This window comes from Rhinolophus sinicus, chromosome 8, assembly GCF_057876585.1.
Source record: "Rhinolophus sinicus isolate RSI-liver-muscle chromosome 8, RSI-T2T, whole genome shotgun sequence".
NCBI classification, from domain to species: Eukaryota; Metazoa; Chordata; class Mammalia; order Chiroptera; family Rhinolophidae; genus Rhinolophus; species Rhinolophus sinicus.
The window spans coordinates 65,674,007-65,697,301 of NC_142508.1; the positions used below are offsets into that span (position 1 = coordinate 65,674,007).

The window sequence follows — 23,295 nt, forward strand, 5'->3', positions numbered from 1 at the left end:
CCTGGCATGCCCCATGAATCGGCCGAGGATTTGTTTCATTTTAACGTTGGGGGCTGGCATTTCTCGGTTCCCAGAAGCAAACTCGCTCAGTTCCCAGACTCCCTGTTGTGGAAAGAGGCTTCAGCCTTGACCTCTTCAGAAAGCCAGAGGCTATTCATCGACAGAGATGGTTTCACATTTAGGCACGTGCACTATTACCTCTACACCTCCAAACTCTCCTTCTCCAGTTGTGCAGAACTGAACTTGCTCTATGAACAAGCACTGGGTTTGCAGCTGATGCCTTTGCTGCAGGTAAGATACTCTTGTCTTCCCAGAGTGGTGATCAGTAAACACAGGCTTTACATCACTTAATGTTTTGTCCTTTTATATATTGGTTGCTGAGATGACCCTCTTAATAGGGAAGTGTGATTAGTGAGTTAAAGTAATAAACAATACACTGGGAATGCATGTTCTGAATAAGGGATTTCATTCCTGACTATGCCTAATTTATATCAGCAGCCAGTAGGGACCCAGGATGGGATTTACCACCCCCTGAGAGGGTGCCCTTGATTCTTGGAAATCCTGTTTTAAACTACTTGTGTTTTTGTTGTTGAATTTTAGAAGGTGAAAACTTTAGATATAGTGTTTGTTATATACACTGTGTTCTGAGATTTAAAATCTAAAAGATTCATCAAGAATATTACTTCTCACTATGCCTGTTAGGTCTACAAACTTCACTTACAGCAAAGCAAAAAATCCTTCAAACTGCAGAATCTTTCCTTTATCTTCACTTCTCTGTTTTCCAAGACTTCCTGTTTTCTCCTTTTAAGAGCTTTAAATACCTTTGCTTATATACCATTAAAGTATCACCAAAGAATGTTACCTTTTTTCCCAATTTTTCTCCAAACTACAGAAATCATTTCTATGACTTAAGTAGCTTATTCTTAGTTTTTGAAAATGATTTTTTTTAACCTGGAAGAACTAAATATTAGGATTGGAAAGGACCATTGGCCATGCTCCATATTAATCCCACTCTCTGAGCAAGGTATTGTTTACTCCATCACCCCAAGCACTGACCCAACAAGCCATGGTGCAGCTCAGTGCACTACCAACCGTGCCTCCCCAACACCTCTTTGAAAACACCTGCAGTAGATCATACATGTCTGTGTCATACAGGAGTAAGAACATTTCAGAATGCATGTTTTTATGGACCCTCCTGGCTAAATAATTCAATGTTTTCGCTTAAAAGCGAATATATATTTGGAAATCAAAACTCTTAATATACTCCAGTGCAAATTATTGTAGTAGTCTTTTTATTTTTTCAAACTACCCACCTGAAGTAAAAATTTTTTCAACTACCCCAGGAACAGAGTACTAGAATTGCTTGCAAGTGACTTCAATATCACGTATATGGCCTGGCACATCAGCATTGCTGATGACTGTATACCAAGGCACCATTTTGTGGGGAAAAGGAGAGAATCACTTGTTCATTGCAGAAAATCAAACGGACAAAGGCAATTTTTTGAAAAAACCATTTAAAAACACACCAACCCATTATACAAACAGTTATCAAGCCTTTTGCTGTCCTCACTTCCCAAAAATTGAAACAAAATACAACTGTGAAGCAGCTTCTAAATGGGAGTAACCACTCAGAGGCCAACCAGTTGGCCCAGTTCCAAAGTTGCAAGTTGTCTGAGTGGTAGAAGTATTTGAAGAATCATAAAGATCTGCCTTCCTAAAACAGACTGTAAAATAAGTACTTATGTTTGGAAATGGTGTTTTCAAAGAAATAAACATTTAGGCTGGCACAACCAAAGTAGTATTTATTCATTGAAGCAGAATGTAAATACAGCTGGAGAATGAACAGCTGTCTCAAGCAAATCAGCAGCTTCATATGTTTCCATCATTTCCCCCCCTTCTAAGGCCTGTCCAGGTACTCAAGTACCTGCCTAAATATACACACTTTGCTTGGAGAAAATGGAGTTTGCCAATTCTTAGTTTAAAGACTTCTCAAGCAGCCCATCATAATACATTCAGCCAGTATTTATTGAAGACATTCTGGGTACCAGGCATTATTCCTATAAGTTTTAAGGGGAAAGGGGGATGATCCAATAAAAATAGAATGTGAGCCACATATGTAATTTTAAATTTTCTAGTAGCCACATTTAAAAAAATTACAAAGGTTACGTTGATTTTAATAATATATTTTATTGAACCCAATATATTTAAAGTACTATCATTTCAACATCTAATCAATATTTTTAACTGATATCATTTTACATTCTTTTCCTGTACTAAATCTTCAAATCTGATGTGTGTTTTACACTTATAACACATTTCAGTTTTCAACCATCACATTTCAAGTACTCAATAGCCTCATGTGGCTAATGGCTACCATATTAGACAGCGCATCTCTAAACTGCTTTATCTAAACTGTTAGTACCCCTCACTGGAGAGTCCTTCAGACTTAACCCCTAACAATAAAAATGAGACTTTACCTCCCACTAACTGAAGTTTCCATGCACTCAACAGATGGCATACCCTACTCAGGATTATTAGTAACATAGTAAGCCTTATTAGAAAGCCACGTAGAAGGAACCAACCAGCACAATGAGATGGGAAGCTTCTGGAGGTCAGGCACCTGGGTTCACACTGTTGCCCTACTCTCCACCCCTCATCCCCCCACATCCCTACCCTTTATCTCTCTTGCTCCCCACTCTACTTGTCCATCCGACCTCCCCCCAGCGTGTAGCTTTGGCCTCCAAAGGACATACTCCATACCTATTATTGTCTTGATTCTAAATGTAATGTTTATTATGAATTGAGCACCAACAAGAGGCTAGGCACTGGAGATCTAAGAATGAGCCATATAGCCATGTAATGTCAGGTAGAGGTAAGTGCTATGAAAAACGGAGCAATACTTCATTTGTAATAGTGAAAGAGGAGGGCATTTCTGTATTCTAGGACTTCTTGGGGTTTCAGAATGTGTTTATGTAATTTTCTTTTTGTGAGTGTAGTTTTTATGTATTCTATCAGTCACTGCCCTTGTAGTACTGGAATTTACTTGAAAGAATAAAACATTTACATCTGTTATTTTTAGTGTACAGATGTGTAGTAAAATGTATAGTAAGTATGTGATAAGGAGATAGCAAGTGACTGAGGCCATGGAAGCTCCTCCTTTAGAAAGAGTGGTCAGGGCAGGCCTCACTGGCAAGGCAACATTTGAGCAGAAACCTGAATGTAAAAGGGACAAGTCATGTAGCTGTCTGGGGAAAGAGCTTCCAGACATAAGTAACAGCAAACCCAAATGCCTTGAGTTAGGGTGGCTTGGAAGAAGCAGACTCAGAAGCCATTGTCAGGTGCAATGAGAGGTAGGGAGATGCCAAAGGTAGATAACGAGGTCGGAGGAAACGAGGGCCAGATGTTGCAGAGTCTTATAGGCCCGCCACACTGAAGACACAGGATTTATTCTAAGTGTTACAGGTAGCTTTTGGAGGTGTCTGAAGAAAGGAGTAAATTGATCAAATTTAAGTTTTAAAAAGATCACTGGACCTTAAGTTAAGCAATGGTTTCTCAGGTACAACAACAAAAACACAAGCAACTGAAGAAAAATATGTAAATTAGACTTCACTAAAACCAAAAACTATTGTTCTTCAAAGGACACCATCAAGAAAGTGAAAAGACAACCCACAGAATGCAACAAAATATTTGCAAATCACATAATCTGATAAGGGACTTGTATCCAGAATATATAAAGAACTCTTACAACTAAACAAAAAGATAAGCAAATTTAAAAATGAGCAAAGGGAGGAGATCCAAGATGGTGGAGTAGATAAACACCGTGCTTGCTTCCTTCCATGAACACATTAAAATTACATCTAAATTATAGAACAATCAACCTGGAGAACCATGTGAAGTCTGGCTGAACAGAAGTTTTATAACTAAGGAGGGGCAGAAATTCGAACCAGGCTGGTCCCAAACCTCCATGTGGCAGTCGAAAATAGGGATGGATACCTCGGCCGCTGAGGTTCCCCACAGAGGAGCAAAGGACCCCAGCCCCACTCCAGGCTCCCCAGAGGAGCCCGCATGTGGCTGTGAAAACCAGTGGGGATTCCAACCATCTGGGTGTGACCAAGGGCTGCAGAAAACCTAGACGTCCTCTTAAATGACCCACGCACAGACTCACTCGCTCGCAGGCACTCACCTTGGGGTCCAGCGGAGGCACGGTGACTCGGGGGGCATCAGAGGCATATGCGGAGCAGACTGACGTTTGTGGCTTCGAGGCCAGGGCTAGAGGACAATTGCCATTTTCCATCTGGAGTTCTTCTCCCGTGCAGCCAGGTAGGCAGCCGCCATCTTTAATGTGTTAAACCCTCCCCCTACACTTACAGCCAAATCTGAATCTGATTGGTCTGATGAGCTCTGCTGCTTCATCCTGCTAACTCACTGGAACCCTGCACCACCCACATCCCCCAGTGCTGGAGGCACTTTCTCCGGGAGCAGCAAAAATGAGGAAACAAATAAGTCCCAAATAAAAGAACAGGAAAAAACTCCAGAAAAAGAACTAAATGAATGGAGGCAAGAGTTCAAAACAATGGTTCTAAAGATGTTCAAAGAACTCAGTGAGAACTTCAACAAAGAGATAGGAAGCATAAAAAAAGGACATAGAAACCATAAAAAAGAACCAGTCAGAAGTGAAGAATACAATAACTGAAATGAAGAATGCACTAGAAGGAATCACCAGCAGACTAGATGAAGCAGAGGATCAAAAAAACAACTTGGAAGAAAACACCCAAATGGAACAGCAAAAAGAAAAAAATAATTTTAAAAAATGAGCAGAGGATTTGATCAGACATTTCTCCAAAGAAGATACACAAATGGGCACTAAGCACATGAAAAGATGCTCAACATCATTAGCCATCAGCAAATGCAAATCAAAACCACAATGACATACAACTTCACAGCCATCAGGATACCTATCATCAAAAAGGAAGGTGTTGGCAAGGCTGTGGAGAAACTGGAACCCTCATACACTGCTGATGGGAAACTAAATTTGTATGGCCGCTTTGAGAGACAGTCTGGAAGTTCCTCAGAAAGTTAAACACAGAGTTACCATATGACCTAGCAGTTCTACTCTTAGATATATACGAAGAGAAATTAAAACCTATGTCCACAAAAATACTTGCAGACAAATGTCACAGCAGCATTATTCAGAACAGCCCCAAAGTGGAAACACTATGTTCGTCAGCTGATGAATACAGTGTGTATCCATACAACGGAACATTATTTGTCAATAAAAAGGAATGAAGTACTGATACATGTAACAAGGATGAACTTTGAAACATTATATTAAGTGAAAGAATCCAGACACAACAGACCATTTATTACATGATTCTACTTATTAATATGTGCAGAATAGGCAACGTTATAGGGACAGAAAGTAGATTAGTGGTTGCCTAGGGCTGCGGTACAGGGTGGGAAGGGTAAGGTGAGCAGGAATGGGTAGTGACTCTTAATGGGCGCAGGGTTTCTTTTTAGGGTGTTGAATAAGATTGTGGTGATGGTTGTACAACTCTGTGAACATATGAAAAACTATTGAACTGTACACTTTAAATGTTAATTTTATCATTTATACATAATGTGTAATTTATTCACGTTAGCTGGGAGTCAGCAAGCTATAGCCCATGGACCAAATCCAGGTCGCTATCTTGTTTGTATAGCCTGTGAGCTAAGAATGGTTTTTACATTTTCAGGTGGTTAATATATATATATATAGTGGCACATAAAAGTTATATGAAATTCAAATGTCAATTAACAAAGTTTTGTTGGAACACAGCTATGATCCTTTGTTTATATACTGTCTATGGCTGCTTTTGAGCATACTGCTACTCAGGGGATTTCCAGAGGGCAAGTAAAAGGGAATTGACAGTCTGCCATGAACCTCAAACTCTTGTGAGTGACCCTGAAGGGAAATTTAACACTCTGCAGTAGCAGCCAAGACTCCCAACCAGGCTGACAGCATGTGAGAGGCTTGGAGCAGTTACATTTAGACAAAGGGGCCAAATTACACAGAAAGTTCTAGGAAGCACTGTGATGTTAAGGTACAGACGTGTAACGACCACTTTGAATTTCCCCTGTGAACAAGGTATGACATTCCTATGCATCCAGGATCGTGGATTGACATACCAGATTTGATGACTCCCAAATATATCTCTCCACCTGACTACTCCTATGAATTTCAGACCTATACACCCAGCTGCCTCCTTACCATTGCCACTTGGGTGTTTAATAAGCACACTTTTCTTACCTCTCAAATGGGAACAAAGACAGAAGGTGACCCTCTCTGGCTGGGGGAGGCTCTAGGCTCTTTAGGCAGAGAAGGGAAGAGAGAAGTACGCTGGGCAGAGCGAACAGCACACATAAAGTAGAGGAGGCATGACAGAACATGGGGTGTCTTTGAAATTTTATGGAGTTTAATGTCACTGATATTGGGGTGGGGATGAAAGAATTGTGGGAGATGAAGCTGGAAAGGTAGTTTGGGACCTGACCACTAAGAGAAAGGAAATTTACATTTATATAATCTCTACAACAATATCTTCCAGATTTCACTATTTCCACTTTGTGTGTAAGGAGCCTGAGGCTCGGAGAGGTTAAGTAACAAGTGGGAGGCAGCTGGTTAAGAGCAGTGGTTAAGAACATGGGGTCTAGAGTCCTGGGTTCCATTCCTAGCATCTCCACTTACTTGGGGCACGGAATGCTGTTTCTCTTCCTGGGCCTTGTTTCCCATTTACTAAAAGGGACTGATAACACCAGAGCCTACTTTGTGGGTCAGGGGACGTTATGTGGATTCAGTTTAAAAGTGCCTGGGCGATAAATGTTAGCCCTTAAGTGACAGTCAAGACTCAAAGCCCAGTCTGTCTGAGTTCAAGGCCCTTGTGCTTTGCTTTTTGTGTATATCCTGCTGCCTCCATTGACTGTGAAGGACCTTATGTAAGATGCTATGGAGACTTCGGACTTGATCCCATAGATAATGGGGAGCACTGAAGTTTTTAAAGATGGGGAGTGGTTTGGACTCACTTGTATGTGTGGAGAGGGCCTGGGGACAAGGGAGACTCTGGGAAGGGAAAGGAGAGAATGAGTGGAGCTGAGAACAGGAGATGGAGTCATAGGTCTTGTTGGCTGAACATGTGGAGATGCTCTGACTTATCAATCAAGTCAGTCCTGTTCCCAATCCTTCAGTGGCTTATCTTAACTAGGGGATAAATCAAACTCCTCTGCCCAGTTTGCAGAGCCCTTCACTCTGGCTCTTGTTGACTGCTCAAGACTCAGTTCCCTCACTCCCTCAACCTCCATACACCTGAAGGCCACATTCAAGGCGCAGAGAGAGGCTGGTGACTCAGGACATATCTCTACTTACTGTACCCCCCACCCTGTCCTGTGCCTCCTGTGCATCGTCACTGTTTTCATTGCTTTGTCCCACTTCTCAGCACAAATATTGCCAGGATATTATACCTATCTTTTTATTATTATTATTTTAATAGTTTTTAATGAAAGCTGTGTGTAAGATTACTTTATTCCTACATCTTCTTAAATGTTTCTTCCTTATATTTGCCCTTTTCCTTTCCTACTTGGTGAGATTTGGCTTTACGTTCAAAGGATCTTTTTGCGGTCTTTGTCCAGCTTTAGTCTAGTGATAACCACCTCATGGGGTGAACGTGCCATTCGCCTTCTCCCCCGGCACTCGCTCAACGTGGATGACTTATTTCTTCCTGTGAACCTGGACTCCTTTGCCAGTTTGCTGCCCTTTGTCGTGTCCTCGGACAACCTGAACTTCATCACCCTTTCGGATTGGCATGGGTCAAACATTGTACTTCTGTCTCAGTTCTTCGAAAAGAGACGACATAATCTTCCTGCGAACGTGGGAAGGTGCTTTAAAATGTCGTTTACGGTTCTTGCTCCAGTCAGAAGTCACCAAGGGGTTGAACTTCATTTTGGCTGCTGGCACTTAAGCAATGGCCGCAGAAGACCATCTTATTCTTCATCTTAACTCGATAATCCTGCCCATCCACTGATGCAGAATCTGTTTCAGCCTCTCAGTCACCTCATTTGTATTCCTCTTTGCCCGAGGCCCACTACCCCCTCCTACAGAAACCCATCTCTCACAGATTTCCCTCATCTGGATATCTGACATCTTGACATAGAAGCTAAAGTGGTGTGCAATCCTGAGCAAACAGGGACCAGAAGGCGTGGATCCCCTTCTAATGCTGTGGAAAGAAATCCCAGGATTCCTGGAGGTTCTGAAACTTCATAACCCTGCTGGCTCTTATCTCCGTATATATGAATTGTTGGCTTTAATGTCTTTTCTCAGCTTTTCAGGTCTTTTCCGAAGCTGAGAGCTCCTTCAGTACAAGGCACGGGGTCTGACTGTTGCCCTGGTGATGATACACAAACATTTCTCAAGTGAATGAATGACAGAATCTCTTCTGCTACTTCACACACTCACTGTTTTTCCCCATTGCTCAATATCCCCAGGAAAGCACGCCCCCATGACCCCGCCATTGTCCATTCTTTCCACAAGTCCACCAGCTGCCCAAAGTGGGGAAGACTCTGACGATGGTTCCCTCCTTTGGCAGAACTTAAGCAGTTCTGTGGATGCAGTTTATAGCCACGGCCACCAGAGAGCTCTTCTCAAAGCTTGGGATTCCCATGAGCAGCCCCTGGGTGGCTAGGAATTAGAAGCAGATTCTTTTATTAGTTTGATACTGACTCTGAGGTGTTCTGTGCATTATGAGGCTGTTAGAGAAAAAAATTGGTCATGTGGTGGTGCCTTTACAGGATGACTTTTCCAGCTATCTCCAAAGATTTCTTAGGAAAATTCTGTTTTCTTCTAAGGCAGGGACAGAAAAAATGGGCTTGGTGTTATGTTAATCTGCCCCCTGGGCAGGACTTGTGGGAGAATGGGTCCCTCAGTGCAGACAGCAGGAAGACATCCCGCCCACCCTCTGTTCCGGGCTTCAGCCCTACCTACCTGGGATGCTCCGCTCTAGCCTCCGCCCACAGGGAAGCTCTGGACTTGAAAGACTGCTTGGGCAGATCACAAATCCTTTGCCCACAACCGCCTCATCAGCAAAATGGGAATGCAAATACTCATCATATCTATCTACCAGAGCTGTGTCAGGGTAAATGAGCGAATGACTGAAAGCCCTTTGAAAAGTGTGGTACCCTGTGTCACCTCCATTCCCTGCTTAGACCACGTTCCAAGGTTAGGATGAGCACAAACACCCAGCCAGCCACAACAATTATAACAAGTCAAAAAAGATTTTTGAACTCTTGATGGGAAATGATAGTCAAAACTCTCAAGTTTTTAATAGTTAAATATAAGTTACTCTTAAGATTGTGTAAGATAAATTTCTATTAATCAACATAAAATTATAACCCCTAAAAATATTTCAGATATCAGAAGAGAAATAGTCGTTGAGATTTTGAATATCAGCATCTCATTATAGACCTAAATTTTTACATTTTTGTGTGATTGATTCAATTTATTTCAAAACACTTTACCAAAGTAAGTCACATACTATTTTTCCTGGTATTTCACCCTAGAATTGGTAGTTACTTAGTTTAGGATTTACAAAACAGTAATCTTCTTTATCTAACAGACTCTAGATAACCTGAAGGAAGGGAAGCACCATCTACGTGTGCGGCCTGCAGACATACCTGTTGCTGAGAGAGCGTCTCTGAACTACTGGCGAACATGGAAATGTATCAGCAAACCCTCAGAATTTCCTATAAAAAGCCCAGCCTTCACAGGTATAATCACAGGCTGACCCTTCCTGAAACCCACACCTGCTTCCCTTGTCATCCTAACAGAAGTGGCTTCCTTCCAGAGAGTACCCTGATTTCTGAGCTAGTGCTGGAAGATTTCTCTACCTCGCTGTCATCTCCGTTGATCTTATACCCTGCCAGATGCCCTCTCCATGGCTGCTAACCCACTGGAATCAAACATCTTCCCCCATGTTCATTCCTCTGTGTATTTTTTTCACTTGGGCAAGGCTGGCCTACCTTCTACCTCTGAGTAGTCAGGGAACTCCACCATCTTTTCAAATCACCTTTAACCACCACACAAGGAATGTTCCCAAATGATCACTGTCTAATGGGTGCCTTACAGCATAGATTGGCTTCTCTGGGACACTACAACATCTATTCATGATGGATGGGTGTTGGGCTTCCAAAAGAGTCAAAGGATCTATTTTACCTCTAGGTCACAGTGGTTGGTTTGAGCAATTAGAAAGAACCAAATAGGTAACCAATGTGAATTTAATGACTGGGTACATAAGCCAAAATTTCATAACATGTCACACTGCCCTTCATTAGAAAAAATAGATTTCCATGCCCAGCTCCCCACCACACTCCTGCCATATCTTAGGGTTACCTCTAAAAAGAGAGAGGAAGGAGGCACCTGGCAGGGATCATCTCTAGGGTGAATCTTTCCAGCTTCGTCTGGGGCCCCTGGGTCAGTGAGAGCCATGGTGGCCTCTAAGAACCCTGGCCTCTAGGAGGTGGTGACACCCCTCTGCACATTCTCCTCCAGGCCTACATGATAAGGCCCCTTTGGGGCTCATGGACACACCACTGTTAGACACAGAAGAGGAAGTGCACTACTGCTTCCTGCCCCTAGACCTAGTGGCCAAGTACCCAAGCCTGGTGACTGAAGACAACCTGCTGTGGCTGGCTGAGACCGTGGCTCTGATTGAATGCGAGTGCAGCGAGTTCCGCTTCATTGGTGATTGTTCTATCCTGGGGTGTGGAGGACAGGGGTGGGAAGAGGGGGGCAGGCGACAGGACCCATCCACCCCTCCCCATCCACACTCCCCGAGGCCCCAGTTGGTGCTTAGGGCCTCAGGGGCTTCCCTGGGCATAGGTGGTGGAGGCATGACAGAGCCTTCCCGGATGCAAGCAGAGTTCCAGCATTAGACTCCACTAACCTTAGGACTATGTTATTCCTTGTTCACTTTGGGATGCCCTGGGTATAAAGACAGCACTGGAAACTACCTGCAGTGGTGTCAGAGGCCACGGAAAGTTGGTATGAAGGGCAAGGCCCTGAGCTGGACTCCAAGGTCAGCTACTCTTCTGGTTCTGCCCTTATGTATCTAATTCAGCTCCTCTCACCCTAAAATGAGGAAATAGGGTTGTTTCAAAGAACGGTCCCCACCTGCTTTCACTTCCGCTAAACTCAGAATAAAAGGAAAGGAGGGTGGATGGTAAAAGGTTCCCCAGAATCATTGTAGAATTGTCCACTTCAGCTAGTGGCCTAAGGAGGGATGAGCTCTTCAGTCTTGGACAGAAGAGAGCCTTCCTTCGGCCACCTGTCCCAGGACAAGCTCTGGTGGGGGTGTGAACTGAGTGACCGCTCTGATTCTAAGATGCTGCTGCTTCCTGTATGAAGAGGGCAGGAAACACCCAAGTTGTACTAGGGGTCCAACTATCTGGAACCCCAGCCATTCATATTCATGGTTACCTGGAAAGTTGTCTGTGATGTGCTTCTGAATCTCCCAGTTGATTCACACAGGACTTTAGCGTTGGCTCCATCTCTGCCTCCCTCCCTGCCATCCAGGCAGGGACAAACTGCAAGTGTCACCTGCCAGCCAGGCTCGGCTGGGCCCTTCTTCTCTAAGCGGCAAGACAACTCCCTCTTTTGGAATGGCCTGCTTTGGGTCAAGACTCGTAGGGTAAGTCCCAGGGCCAGTGTGCTCACCAGCTGGGCCTGGCGTGGGAGCCCCAGGCCAGGCCATGGGAAGCCACACCCATGGACTCAAACACAGGAAAACAAAGTAATCTGGGGTCTGTCACCTTGAAAACTACAGATTTAAAGCTAATCTAACCAGGTATGTTTAGAAACTGTTTCAGAACAAGGAGAGCCTAGGATAGGTTGCAGTACCAAAAATGTGCCAAAGTCTAGACCTAAATTAGAAATACCTCATTAACTCATCTTGTTTTCCTTTGCTTTTTAAGTGAATTTTCTTCGCTCACAGAAGATTATACTACCGGATAATTTCTCCAACATAGATGTGTTAGATGCAGAAGTGGAAATTCTGGAAATCCCTGAGCTCACCGAAGCTGTAAGGCTATACCGGCTGAACATGGGTATGTCACCAGGGGAAACTTGCCCTCCCCTTGACATCGTGGGGCAGTCAGGCTAGAGCTGGAAAAGCCAAGAACAAGCATCTCCCCTCCCACAACTTTGGGCCTTGGGAGTTGGTGAGAGAAACGGGTGTTTGAGCTGTCTTAGAAACCAGAAGAGGAATCTCAGCCTGAAATCCTCTGTGACCTCTGTCTGTTCAGCCTCCCCACTGAGGGTGGGTAGCTCATAGGTAGCCCAGCCCCACCTAGGTGAGGAAACCAGGCTAGAATGTCCTCGGCAGGGAGGCTGAGCCTGATAGCAGACTTCCCAGGGGCAGGAGAGGTCTGCTTGTGGAAGTGGTGAACAACTGGGAACTTCCTGCCACTCCCGTCCTTCTCTTCCAGACACAGCTGGAAGGTGTGGGAAATGCTTGGGCAAATTCCCCACTAGTGCTTCAGTTTTCCCACCCACCACCAAATTCCCTTGTGCCCTACTTCAAAACCCCAGGCTGCTGTGTCTGTTTCTGTCTACTCCTGACACTTCCTTACCCTGGTCTAGTCCAGGCCTTCATGCTCCCGACTCTACCTCATTCCAGCTTGCTTCCCCCTTCACATTTTTCATTTGCCTTTCATCATCCTGTTTCCCAAATCCTACACGTCCATGGAAGCTAGTGTGCCTGTTGCAGGGAGCTAGCTACCTCAGTGTGGCCTCAGCTAGCATTCTGAGAATGTATAGAACTGAAAACATATATTATGGCTTGCACATCACTAGACATTTATCCGTGGGAATAGGCTTTTCCATGTCTTCAGGCCCAGCTCTCCTAGCCTCCTCCCTAGGCAAATGGAGTCCTGTCCTATTCGGGGGTAGTCGCATTCTACAGCAGGTCTCAGGAGCCTGTCCCAGGTTCTTACAATACACTTGTAACTTCAGACCCCTCCCTCAAGGGCTTCTGTTCCTCAGAGAACAGGTTCTGTTCCACAGGTCACTGAGAGATGGGTGGAGTGGTGCCGGCTCCACAAGAGCTATGTGAAGATGGAAGGGCAATGAGTTTGTACGCAGGCTCTGTACGCTATGCAGCAGCCTGCTCCCTCCGCCCCCCCCACCACACACACACACACTGAGCACAGTTTTTGCCTTTTATAAAGCACCATACCTAAGGGGAAGAGCTCCGGTAGCCTTGGAGATGGACAGAGCTGCCCTCAAATCCCAGCTCTGCCCCTGCCTCGATTTGCAGTTTGGGGCAAGGTACTTAATTAGCCTCTCAGGAGTTTCCTCACCTGTGGTATGATAGCACTACCCCTCTTGTGGTGTAGCTCTGAGGGTTGGAGATAATCCATGAAAGTTGCCCAGCAGCTTGCCCATTGTTGCCACTGTAGACTGTGCATTGTGCCTACTACAGGAGAACAAGGTCCCACCCACCAGCCAGCAACTCTCATACCCCACCTGGGGAAAACGCTGCCCCGGAGTGATAGGAGCTGGAGTCCGGGAAGCCGTAACGCACTTCAGCTTCTGCCTATGGTTGCTGATCTTTACCCACGAATAGTTAAAGCAGAGCCTGGAACTAAGGGAGATTCCCACAGAGGTTGGCTCAGATGGCTGCTGCACTGAAATTTCTGAACTTCAAATGTTAGTGATCCAGCAAAATTGCCCTTCCCTCCTCCCCACCTCCCAACAAATAGTTTTGACCTCTCAACCTGACTGAGAACATGAAAAAAATTATACTGATTTTGAGAAGATCCAGATTTGGGCTGTGCAAGGCCGTAAGCTCCCTCTGAGCCTCTTTAGTACTAATTCAAGGCAGCAGTAGAACGAGACCCAAAGCTTCCAATACAATTATGATCCCAGGGGTCTAGGAGTCACCCCTTTCTCCTGGCACAGGTGGCTGTTCCCGGACCTCCTGTCCCCCACCGAGCCTGGGGAAGGGGGGCCGCACAGCAGGCCTGGAGTCCATGAAGCCACTGTACACGATGGCCCTGGGTCTGCTCGTCAAGTACCCGGACTCTGCGCTGGGACAGCTCCGCATTGAGAGCACGCTGGACGGAAGTCACCTGTATATCACAGGGAATGGGGTTCTCTTCCAGCACGTCAAGTAAGGCTCTCCTCAGGGAATAGCTCGGTCCCACTCAGGCTGGGCTTCACCTTTCTCTAGGAACCAACCTGGTACCCTGCCCATCAGCCAGAGGGAAGTAGTGGCCTTGGGGGCAAACCTATAATTTTAGCCACTTCCACCACCACCACCAAACCTCAGCCTCAGAGGAGAGGGCTGGTATCAAGATGCAATGGTTCCCAAGCTTTCATATTTCTTCTCTCTGCAAACCATTGCTCTGGTTCTAGCCCTGTGCTAGGTCTGAGGTGACCAGACTACAGTCACACCCCTTAAGGTGCTAAGTGTTACCCCTCCCCCCATGCAGACCCTCCTCCAAAGGTTGTCCCCCCACCCTTGGGAGGCTCACTGGACACCTAGAGGGGCCAGAGCCAGTGGCGAGTCCCCCAGAAGTAAGGCAAGGCAGGCTTCCCAGAGGAGGTGATACCTGGCCTTTTTCTTGAAGGGCGAGTTCAGAATGTTCCCATTAGTGCAGGGACATTACAGAAGGGGTAACAGGTTCAGAGTGGACAGCTCTCAGAGTCACAAAATACATTAGTACCCAAACTAAAGATGGAAGTGGGTTTTCTTGAGCCACTGGGGAGACGGTCAGCCAACCCTAAACCCTATCTTACCTCAATATTGTTGTTTTGGACCTTTGTGGCCCACCCCGGATGTCACAGAGGGCAAAAACAAGTGCCTCTGGAGGCAGGGGGTTGATATTCAGACTTTCTTGGGCACGCAGAGTGTTAGTAATCTCCCAAGGCCATGGCAACCTGCCACATAGTGGCTGAGATGTCGTGGGCAGATACTCACAGGGGCAGGAAAGATGTGGCTGGGCCCTGGCCTGGCTTCTGGAACCTGAGACAGGACCTGGAGGCTTGCAATTTGTCAATTTAAAGGACTTTGCTAAAATAGGTCAAGCTCAGCTGCAAAAGGCTGAGCCTGTGTGTTCCAGCTTACCCTCCTACCAGATATGACCATGTTTCCAGTTAAATCACGGAAATGATGTTAATGAGAAGTTTGAGCCAGTGCTGGGGCAAGACGCTCTACACACAGAGTTGAGAGGCTGGCCCCCTTGGGGTGCAGCGCGGAGGCTCTCTGTGACAGGCCTTTCCTCTGGCAGGAATTGGCTGGGGACTTGCCGGCTGCCCCTGACCGAGACCATTTCTGAGGTGTATGAGCTCTGTGCCTTCCTGGACAAGAGGGACATCACCTATGAGCCAATGAAAGTCGCTCTGAAGACTCATCTGGAGCCGAGGACTCTGGAACCCATGGATGTGCTCAGTAAATGAGGAAGCTTCTTATTTTGAATTTAGCATCAAGGAAGGGCCTGGAGGAGGAGAGGAAAGAGGAGGCTGGCCAGGGCCAGGAACTGTAGAGGGAAGAGGAAAGGAAAGCCAGACAGACCAACACTTGTGGGTTCTGCCTAAAGGGAAACTTTCATGTTAAGTGAGCCCTCCTCACCGCAAGCCTACGAGTAGCCTCAAACAGCACAGATGGGTCAGTACAGGCTGAACACTGCAGACCGACCCATGTGGGGCACACAGTCCCCAAGTCATGCCTGCTCCAGCTCTGGGTGCTGCCATGCTGTACTCACTTGGTCCTCATTGCTATCCAGGGAGGAACAGTCCCTGTGTCCATTTAACAGATTAAGCAGAGGCTCAGGGAGGTAACTTGCTCAAATTATATAGTTAGGTCATAATTGAGGTGGGGTTGAAATCGGAGTCCAAAGCTAATATTGTTTTCACCATTTACTTATAGCCTTCTATTAACAAAAAGTTTTTCAGGTCAAGTTTATGCTGTATCACTATCAGTCTGCAATAGTCAACATTTATTAAGCACCTACCATATACCAGGACAGAAGTAGACACTAGGGGTACAGAAGTGAGCAAAACAAACCCAGTCCTTCTCTTCCCAGAGTTCACAATCTAATATATACCTCTTACTCTTATCTAATTAGAATCTAGTTAGATACCCTTCACTCATTACAAAACTCGTTAGAAACTGGTTCCCAAACATCACAACAAAGCCTGAGTCTATTCAGCCCCAGGAAATGTCATGGGTTCATCTTCCCAGAAGAAAGCCCTATTCTCCAGACATGCCTAGAGGCTTGTTCTCTGTAGAAGAAACAGTGAATTGATGAGAGCTGGCTCTATGACATTTGCCAAAACATAAGCACAAACATACCAAGGGACTCCTAGCTCCAGTCCAAGTAGCCACATGAAAAGTTACACACCCAGGACACACCCAGCCAGAAACCAGAGGCAGCTGGCAATGTAGGAACCTCAGTCTAGCTTTCTTGAGAGAGGTGGATCAGGGGAAGAGCAGCGGTGCCCTTGGGGTTGAGATTCCAGGAGGTTTACATTCCCCACCGCCAGAGTCACCAGCCGACCCTCCAAACTGCCATGCCAACCCCACCTGACCACCCAGGAAACCGCATGGTGAGCTGCCAGGGAAGGCCTGAGCAGCAGAGAAGGTGGAGTCGGATTTCTGCCGCTTCTGAGTAGACAACACAGTATGACTGATGAAGATATTGAGTCGACATGCACTACACTCTTGACCGAAACTTACCTTCTGGCCCTGTGATGTGTTCCCTCGCATTGTTTCCTTAGGTGAGGAGTGGGCGGCAGAAATCACTGTGTATTCGCCGCAACAGATCGTCAAGGTTTATGTTGGAAGCCACTGGTATGCGACCAGCCTGCAGACCCTGCTGAAGGTACTGTTGACCCAGGCTGCCCTCCTCTTCCGTTGGCTTCTGCAGCTGAGCGGCTTTGGAACTCGTCACCTGACCCTCACATAGCCTCCAGCACCTGCTTAGAACAAGCCCCTTCCCCCTGCTCTTATTCTTTCAGCACGCTGGGAAGGCCCTCAGGAGTTTGGGGGTAGGGAGGAGGCCACTCTGAGGGGCCTGGACTGAGCAGGAGGGAGGGTGGGGTCCCAAATACCCCTAGAAGGTGGTCTAAGGACCAGCAAAATTTGCAGAAGAGATAATGTGCTTCTCCTTCGATGTTCTGCTCCCCACCATGGCTCCCTGTGGCCAAGACACCCCAAAGCCACTGCTGTAGAATGGTTGGGGAAATGAAGAGTAGACTGACCTGGACCCTTACAAAAGACCTAGACTTTTAACTAATAGACTGACAGTGTGGTGCCCAACCCTTTGCAGTACCCAGAACTGCTGTCCAACCCTAAGCGAGTGTACTGGATCACGTACGGACAGACCCTGCTGATCCATGCGGATGGGCAAATGTTCCGACATGTTCTCAACTTTCTCAGACTTGGAAAACTGTTTTTACCATCCGAATTTAAGTAAGTGAGGGAAGGAAACTGTATGATGAAACCCCATCCCTCGGTAATAAAGGACACTTGAGCTTGCAGCCTTTAGGGAGGAGGGCGTAGTATTTCTAACGTGTGAACTGCTGTTGAAGGCAGCAGCTCTGGAGGCCTAAGCCCCTCCTACAGTCCCACCCCCGCTGCCCAGTCCCATATCTTCCTGTCATTTGCAGGGAATGGCCCCTCTTCTGCCAGGAGGTGGAGGAATACCACATCCCATCTCTCTCAGAAGCACTTGTCCAATGTGAGGCGTACAAGTAAGGGGACTTGGCTCCAGACACCACATTCGGGAGTTTGTCTTTAATTTCCTCTTGGGAATTCTGTCCTAAGTTCCATCTCCCAATAGGACCTGTTCTCCTTACGGTTAAGGGGGGTGGAGCAGGCCCAGGATTGACCAGTGACCTCAGCAAAACCGTTTAAGAGCCCCTTCTCCCCCGCTGTCCAGAGTCAACTCCCAGCCAAAGGGCAAACCTGACCGACTGGTCAATGGGCTAGTGAAAGCTTCTACTCACTAACCAACCCTTCTTGGAGTGTGCAGGTCATGGACCCAGGAGAAGGAATCTGAAAATGAAGCAGCTTTTCCCATCAGGAGGCTGCATGTGGTGACAGAAGGACCAGAGTCACTGGTGGAGCTCAGCAGAGATCCCAAAGAAGTAAGGCCCGGCCTTCTTGGGCTTGGTGTCGTCCTCAAAGGGAACCCTCCCCCCCCCCCCCCCCAGGGCTCAGGGCAGGCTCTGCTGGTGTGTGTGGGGGGCACAGCTGTGTGACAGGGCAGGGCCTAGATGGCTCCTAGCACAGTAACCGGCTTCTGAACCTAGGAGGAGACCCAGGGAAGTGTTGGCTGCTGTGGCCTGAGGCTGATAATATGTCCCTTTGGCGTGTGAGAGGTCCCTGGGCTGGCACCACCCCACTCAGACTGAGCGAAGATCACAGGGCTGTGGCGGGTGGGATCATTCTGGGTGAGCAAGTGAAGTCTCAGAGGCCAGCGTTTTCGATCTGGGGGAGGAGGCTCCACTGTGGAAGCAAACATGCCCAGAGCTGCTGTGCCCTCCATCCCTCCCTCTCCAGACCACAGCCTGCGTGCCGGTGGACCTCCAAGACTGCAATGACAGGACTCTATGGAACAAGGCCAAGGGGACGCTGGCCCGGTCCAGTCAGATGGAGGAGGCTGAGCAGTACTCCCAGCCCATCCAGATGTCCCTGTGCCAAGGTGCCAAGCGGGCGGGCAATCCCAGCACATACTCCCACTGTTCTGGCCTATGTGTCAACCCTAAACACTGGGGGGCCCACCCTGAAAGTCCCCCCAAGAAGAAGTGCACCACAGTTACCCTCACACAGAAATGTGAAACCAAAGACCCTCTTGTCACCCCCATGCAAAAACTCATCTCCCTGGTGAGGGAGTGGGACATGGTCAATTGCAAGCAGTGGGAATTCCAGCCACTGCCAGGCCCCTGGAGCAGCTCCTTGGAGGAGGCTGCCTTGCAGCTCCCCTCAGGAAGCGAGGCTGCTTCCCAGCCCAGTACCTCAGCTTCCTGGAAAGGCCATTCCACAGCCTCAGAGAAGGACCCAGGTCCACAGGCAGGAACTGGAGCTGGAGCCAAAGACAAAGGGCCAGAGCCAACATTTAAGCCATATTTCCCCATGAAAAGAGCTGTCACTCTGAAGGACTGGGCCAAGCAGAGGTCAAAGGAGAAAGGTGAGTCCCATGCCATTCCCATTTACAAAACAGAAAAGGCAAACCTTGACTAAAACCACAGCATGAGTGAGTGACAAAAGGGGACTAGAACCAGCACTCACCAATGCCAGCTGTGTCAAGCAGCAGACACAAATATATGACCAACACAGTGGCATGGCTTGAGGGGCTACGAGACCACATAAAGCAATATGGGAAGGGGGTGCCTATGAAGTAACAGGAGTACAAAGGAGGCTGGGGCCTGGGGAGTCAGCAGGGAAAGGAGAAGCTTCGGGGCTTGTGGAAACAGGTCCTTGGTCTAGCTGCAGGCCAGGCTTCACATGGAGAAGTGATGGGAGGTAAGAGCGAAGATAGAAATAATCAGAACAGGTCTTGCGGCTAAGTTCAGGACCCGGCACTTTGTTCTGATCATAAAGGGAGTGGACAGCCACTGAAGCATTTTAAACAAGGGAGCAAGCAGTCAGGTGTGTGTTCAGAAAGCTTGCTCCAGGAGCAGAGGAAATGCCGCAGCAGGAGGGGAAGTGCTAGAAGCAGTGAGGTCATTCTAGATGGAAACAGGCTAGGCAGTTGGGGGAGGATGGGGATGAGGATTCAGCCAAAGAGGGGGCAGGTTTCTGGCTTGGCTGACTGCAAGGGGTGGACAGGACGAGGAGCGGGAGAGAGGTGTGTTGTGTGGAGCGCTGCAGCGCAGCGCAGGGAAGTGCGCTGAGAATTGCCATAATGGGCTGTTTCCTCTGCTCCGTCAAAGTCCTTCCTACACTACTGTCGCCTTCCCTTTTTGTAGCTCTAGCCTTGCTTGGAGGGGCCTTCTTGGGCCCTGCCTGTGAGCCACAAATTGGTCTGTCAAGCATACTTCTCACAGTGGACAGACATCAAAGGCTCACCCAAAAAGCTCCTCTCATTTAAAATTTTATAAAGATTTCCAGTCCCCAGCTGAGTTATTATTGGCCTTATACCAATCTCAGCTCAACAGAGAAATTTGGAGAGTTCTTGGAGTTCTGAAATTTAGGATTTAGTTCACAGGGCAATGAAGAGAGGAGAGCCAGGACAGGCCCCTGCCAACCCAAGGTGCCACTTCCAAGAGGCTAGAGGCAGCAGCTGCTGGAAGGGTGGGGTGACTGGCTGTACTGGTCTGTCACCAGAGGTCCCCTCCCTGGCTGAGCTCTGAAATGACTTAAGGAGCACGCCCTCCCCACGTTGTTTCCACAGAAAGCCCTGCCCCTGAGCAGCCTCTGCCTGAAGCCAGTGAGGTGGACAGCACAGGGGTCATCCTCAAAGTGAGCCACCCCCCTGTGGTGGGCAGTGACGGCTCCTGCATGTTTTTTGAGGACAGCATCGTCTACACTACACAGATGGACAAGCTGAGGCGCACGCCGCCCACAGCCAGCCCCCACGGTGAGGCTCTGGAGCCAGGCCAGGCCCCGGCCAGGCATGTCCTTGTAGAGATGCCCACACCCCACCCAGAGAGACAGTCTCCCTCGCTCGGGAGCCCTTACCCCAGGCTGCTTCTAAGGCCCAGGCCTTGGGTAGATGTGGCCACATCCACTGTCTCCTGCACAGAGGTGACTTTCCTGAGTTTCTCTCTATCCTGGGAAGAGATGTTCTATGCACAGAAATGTCACCGCTTCCTGACTGACATCATCCTGGATTCCATCAGGCAAAAGGACCCCAAAGCCATCACAGCCAAGGTGGTTTCCCTGGCCAACCAGCTGTGGGTATGTGACAAGCCCCAGGTCCTGTTCCTTCGCCACCTGTCCCCTTGCCCCACAGTAAGTGGTACAAAGCAAGAGGAAGCAAGCCAAGATGGTGGACGTAGGTAAAGGGAACAGGTCAGGGGCAGAAGGGTGGCAAGAAGAGGGACAGGAAGAGAGGGTAGTCTCATCTGGACCAAGCCTTGGCCAACAGGCAGCTTGGAGTGAAAATGCCCCGATCCCTGTGGCTCCTGCAGGCCCAGGGAAGCCCCTGTCTGTACCCCACTCTGAGGGGCTAAGCAAATGTGCGTTGGGCAGCAGCCCCCAGCGCTGACAGTGGGCTCTCCTGGCAGACCCTGCACATCAGTCCTAAGCAGTTTGTGGTGGATTTGCTGGCCATCACTGGCTTCAAGGATGACCGGCATACCCAGGAACGCCTGTACAGCTGGGTGGAGGTGAGGGCGACCTGCACCCCACCGGGAATGGTGACCCGATGGATTCCTCAGATGGACAGTGTATCTTGCTGCAAGAGGGCTAGGCCAGCACTGCCCAGAAGGCAAGGCAGGCAGCTAGACCTTGGGGTCTTGGTCCTGGGCAGGGAGAAATGATGGTTGAAAACACCCAGTCTAGAGTAGTCAAAAAGCAGTATTCAGCCTACTTATTTTTGTAGTTTTCCTCCAATGATATTGATTTTGCCTTCATCACGAATAACCTTGGCCATGCTCAGGGAAGCACATCATATGAGCCCAAGATTTTGGGGTGCTGAAATCAGAGAAACTATTGGGAGTCAGACCTTTCCAACAGGTGACATCAACATCACCTACTTAACCATGATGTCACCACGTCTGTACATCCCTGTCATGTTTAAGCTGCTTAACACATTTTCATAAAGAAAATGTTCAGTAAGGGCAATGGAATGACCAGGATTTTTGGATTTTGATTCCTTAAAGTAATTTTATGGTTCAAAGTTTAAATTTAACATTGTAGGTGAAAAAGATTTGGCTAATTTCTCATTAATCTGGTATTTCTGTAATCAAGTACGTTTTTATAACACCTTTCACCATAAACGCACATGTGCCAAATTATTAGGCCTCTGGCCTAATTGATTAGAAAGGTAGGTGAAGTTATCAAAGGTGAAGTAGAAAAATAGTGGCGGGAAAACATACATTTTTGACCTGGTGGTCATTCTACTCAGTTCCCTGGTAACCACCCCTAGCCATAGCCCTTTGAACATCAAAGGTTCCCAATAACTGACCTTACCCTGCCCACACAGAGCTAGAGTAGGCGACTGGCTGGGAAATCAGGGATAAAACTAGCCTTTCCTTCCAGCTCACACTGCCTTTCGCCAGGAAATATGGCTGCTGCATGGACCTGCTCATCCAGAGGGGCCTGTCTAGGTCTGTCTCTTACTCTATCCTGGGCAGATACTTACAAGATGGCTAGGCTGTCCAAAAACACTGCCTCCCGTATCCCCAGCTGCCAAGGCTCATTTGAACCGGTGATGTCCCCAGAATGCATGTGCCCATCCGAGGGTGTGTATCAGTCTATTTTTTATTACAAACAAATAAAGAGTAAATCACAAATCAAAGGCCTGACTCCCTGAGATGCCACAGACCTGACAACCAGTGAAATAATTTTAAACAACAAATCTAACTGAAAGTTATTCTAAAGGCATTGAGTCAATATAACCCAACTGACCCAGGTAAGAAGGTGCTGGGCCTGGGGAGCCAGGGCAGGCAAAAGTCAGGGCACAGTAGGGGTGGGCGTGCCCCTCAGTTTGAGGAGCTTGGCTTCGAGACCAGGGGTTGGGAAGTCGCTGCTGGGAACCCCCCCCCCCCCCCGTGTTCCTCCTGAGCGGTGGGGTAGCCTGGTCCTGCCTGGAGCCACCTGGTGCCCTACAAGCCTGGAGAATAGACACACCCACCTCTGCTCAGCCTAATCCTAACCCACACGGGATGGGAGCTGGAGAAGGGACAGAAGAGGGGACATGGGGCCAGCAGCCCAGGATCAGGGTGCTGCTCATCCAGACTCTACCGCAGGCTCCGCTGGAGAGGCCCCTGTCAGTCTGTCCAATGGGCATATACATCAGAAAGGGTAGTCAGTAGGGCAGTGTGTGAGCTGGAAGTGGCCCAGGCACAGCCATGCCCTGGTCAGAGTCGATCCGGAGAGGGGTGACGGTCCTTGGAGCTCAGGCTGCTGGATGCTCTGCTCACCTTCGAGCTGGGCTCAGACCTGTGGTGCCAAGCTAGGCATGGATGCCTCTTTCCCTGGCTCACGGTCCAGGTGGGGTCTCTGGGGAATGGCTCTGGCCCACCCCACCCCCACATCCACCTAAAGGAAAGGCAGCCATAGGCCCAGACTGGGTGGGGGAGGGGCTGGTGGGTATGAGGCAAAA

At 47.9% G+C, this 23,295-nt stretch overlaps 2 protein-coding genes and 1 pseudogene across 2 annotated transcripts in view; 1 reads left to right on the forward strand and 2 right to left on the reverse strand.

Moving 5' to 3' along the window:
- KCTD19 (potassium channel tetramerization domain containing 19) lies at positions 1–22,734 on the forward strand. Its single transcript, XM_088800318.1, has 15 exons — positions 1–291; positions 9,639–9,789; positions 10,571–10,762; positions 11,992–12,123; positions 13,979–14,189; positions 15,310–15,470; positions 16,799–16,902; positions 17,350–17,492; positions 17,690–17,773; positions 18,055–18,169; positions 18,585–19,212; positions 20,419–20,604; positions 20,770–20,924; positions 21,254–21,355; positions 22,230–22,734. The coding sequence occupies exons 1-15, from the start codon at positions 7–9 to the stop codon at positions 22,341–22,343; spliced, it is 2,763 nt and encodes a 920-aa protein (XP_088656444.1). The 5' UTR covers positions 1–6; the 3' UTR covers positions 22,344–22,734.
- LOC109459355 (large ribosomal subunit protein uL24 pseudogene) lies at positions 7,557–7,969 on the reverse strand (annotated as a pseudogene).
- PLEKHG4 (pleckstrin homology and RhoGEF domain containing G4) overlaps positions 22,733–23,295 on the reverse strand; it is a 13,542-nt gene continuing 12,979 nt past the window's right edge. Inside the window, exon 25 of the mRNA XM_088800757.1 lies at positions 22,733–23,132. Within this exon, the coding sequence (XP_088656883.1) occupies positions 23,127–23,132 (6 nt within the window). The 3' untranslated portion in view covers positions 22,733–23,126. The remainder of the gene's footprint in view (positions 23,133–23,295) is intronic.

Coding starts and splice junctions, on each gene's coding strand:
- KCTD19 (XM_088800318.1), top strand. CDS start 7: ATGCCCCATGAATCGGCCGAGGATTTGTTTCATTTTAACGTTGGGGGC. Junction 292..9,638: donor AGCTGATGCCTTTGCTGCAG/GTAAGATACTCT, acceptor TTTATCTAACAG/ACTCTAGATAACCTGAAGGA. Junction 12,124..13,978: donor GCTATACCGGCTGAACATGG/GTATGTCACCAG, acceptor CTCCTGGCACAG/GTGGCTGTTCCCGGACCTCC.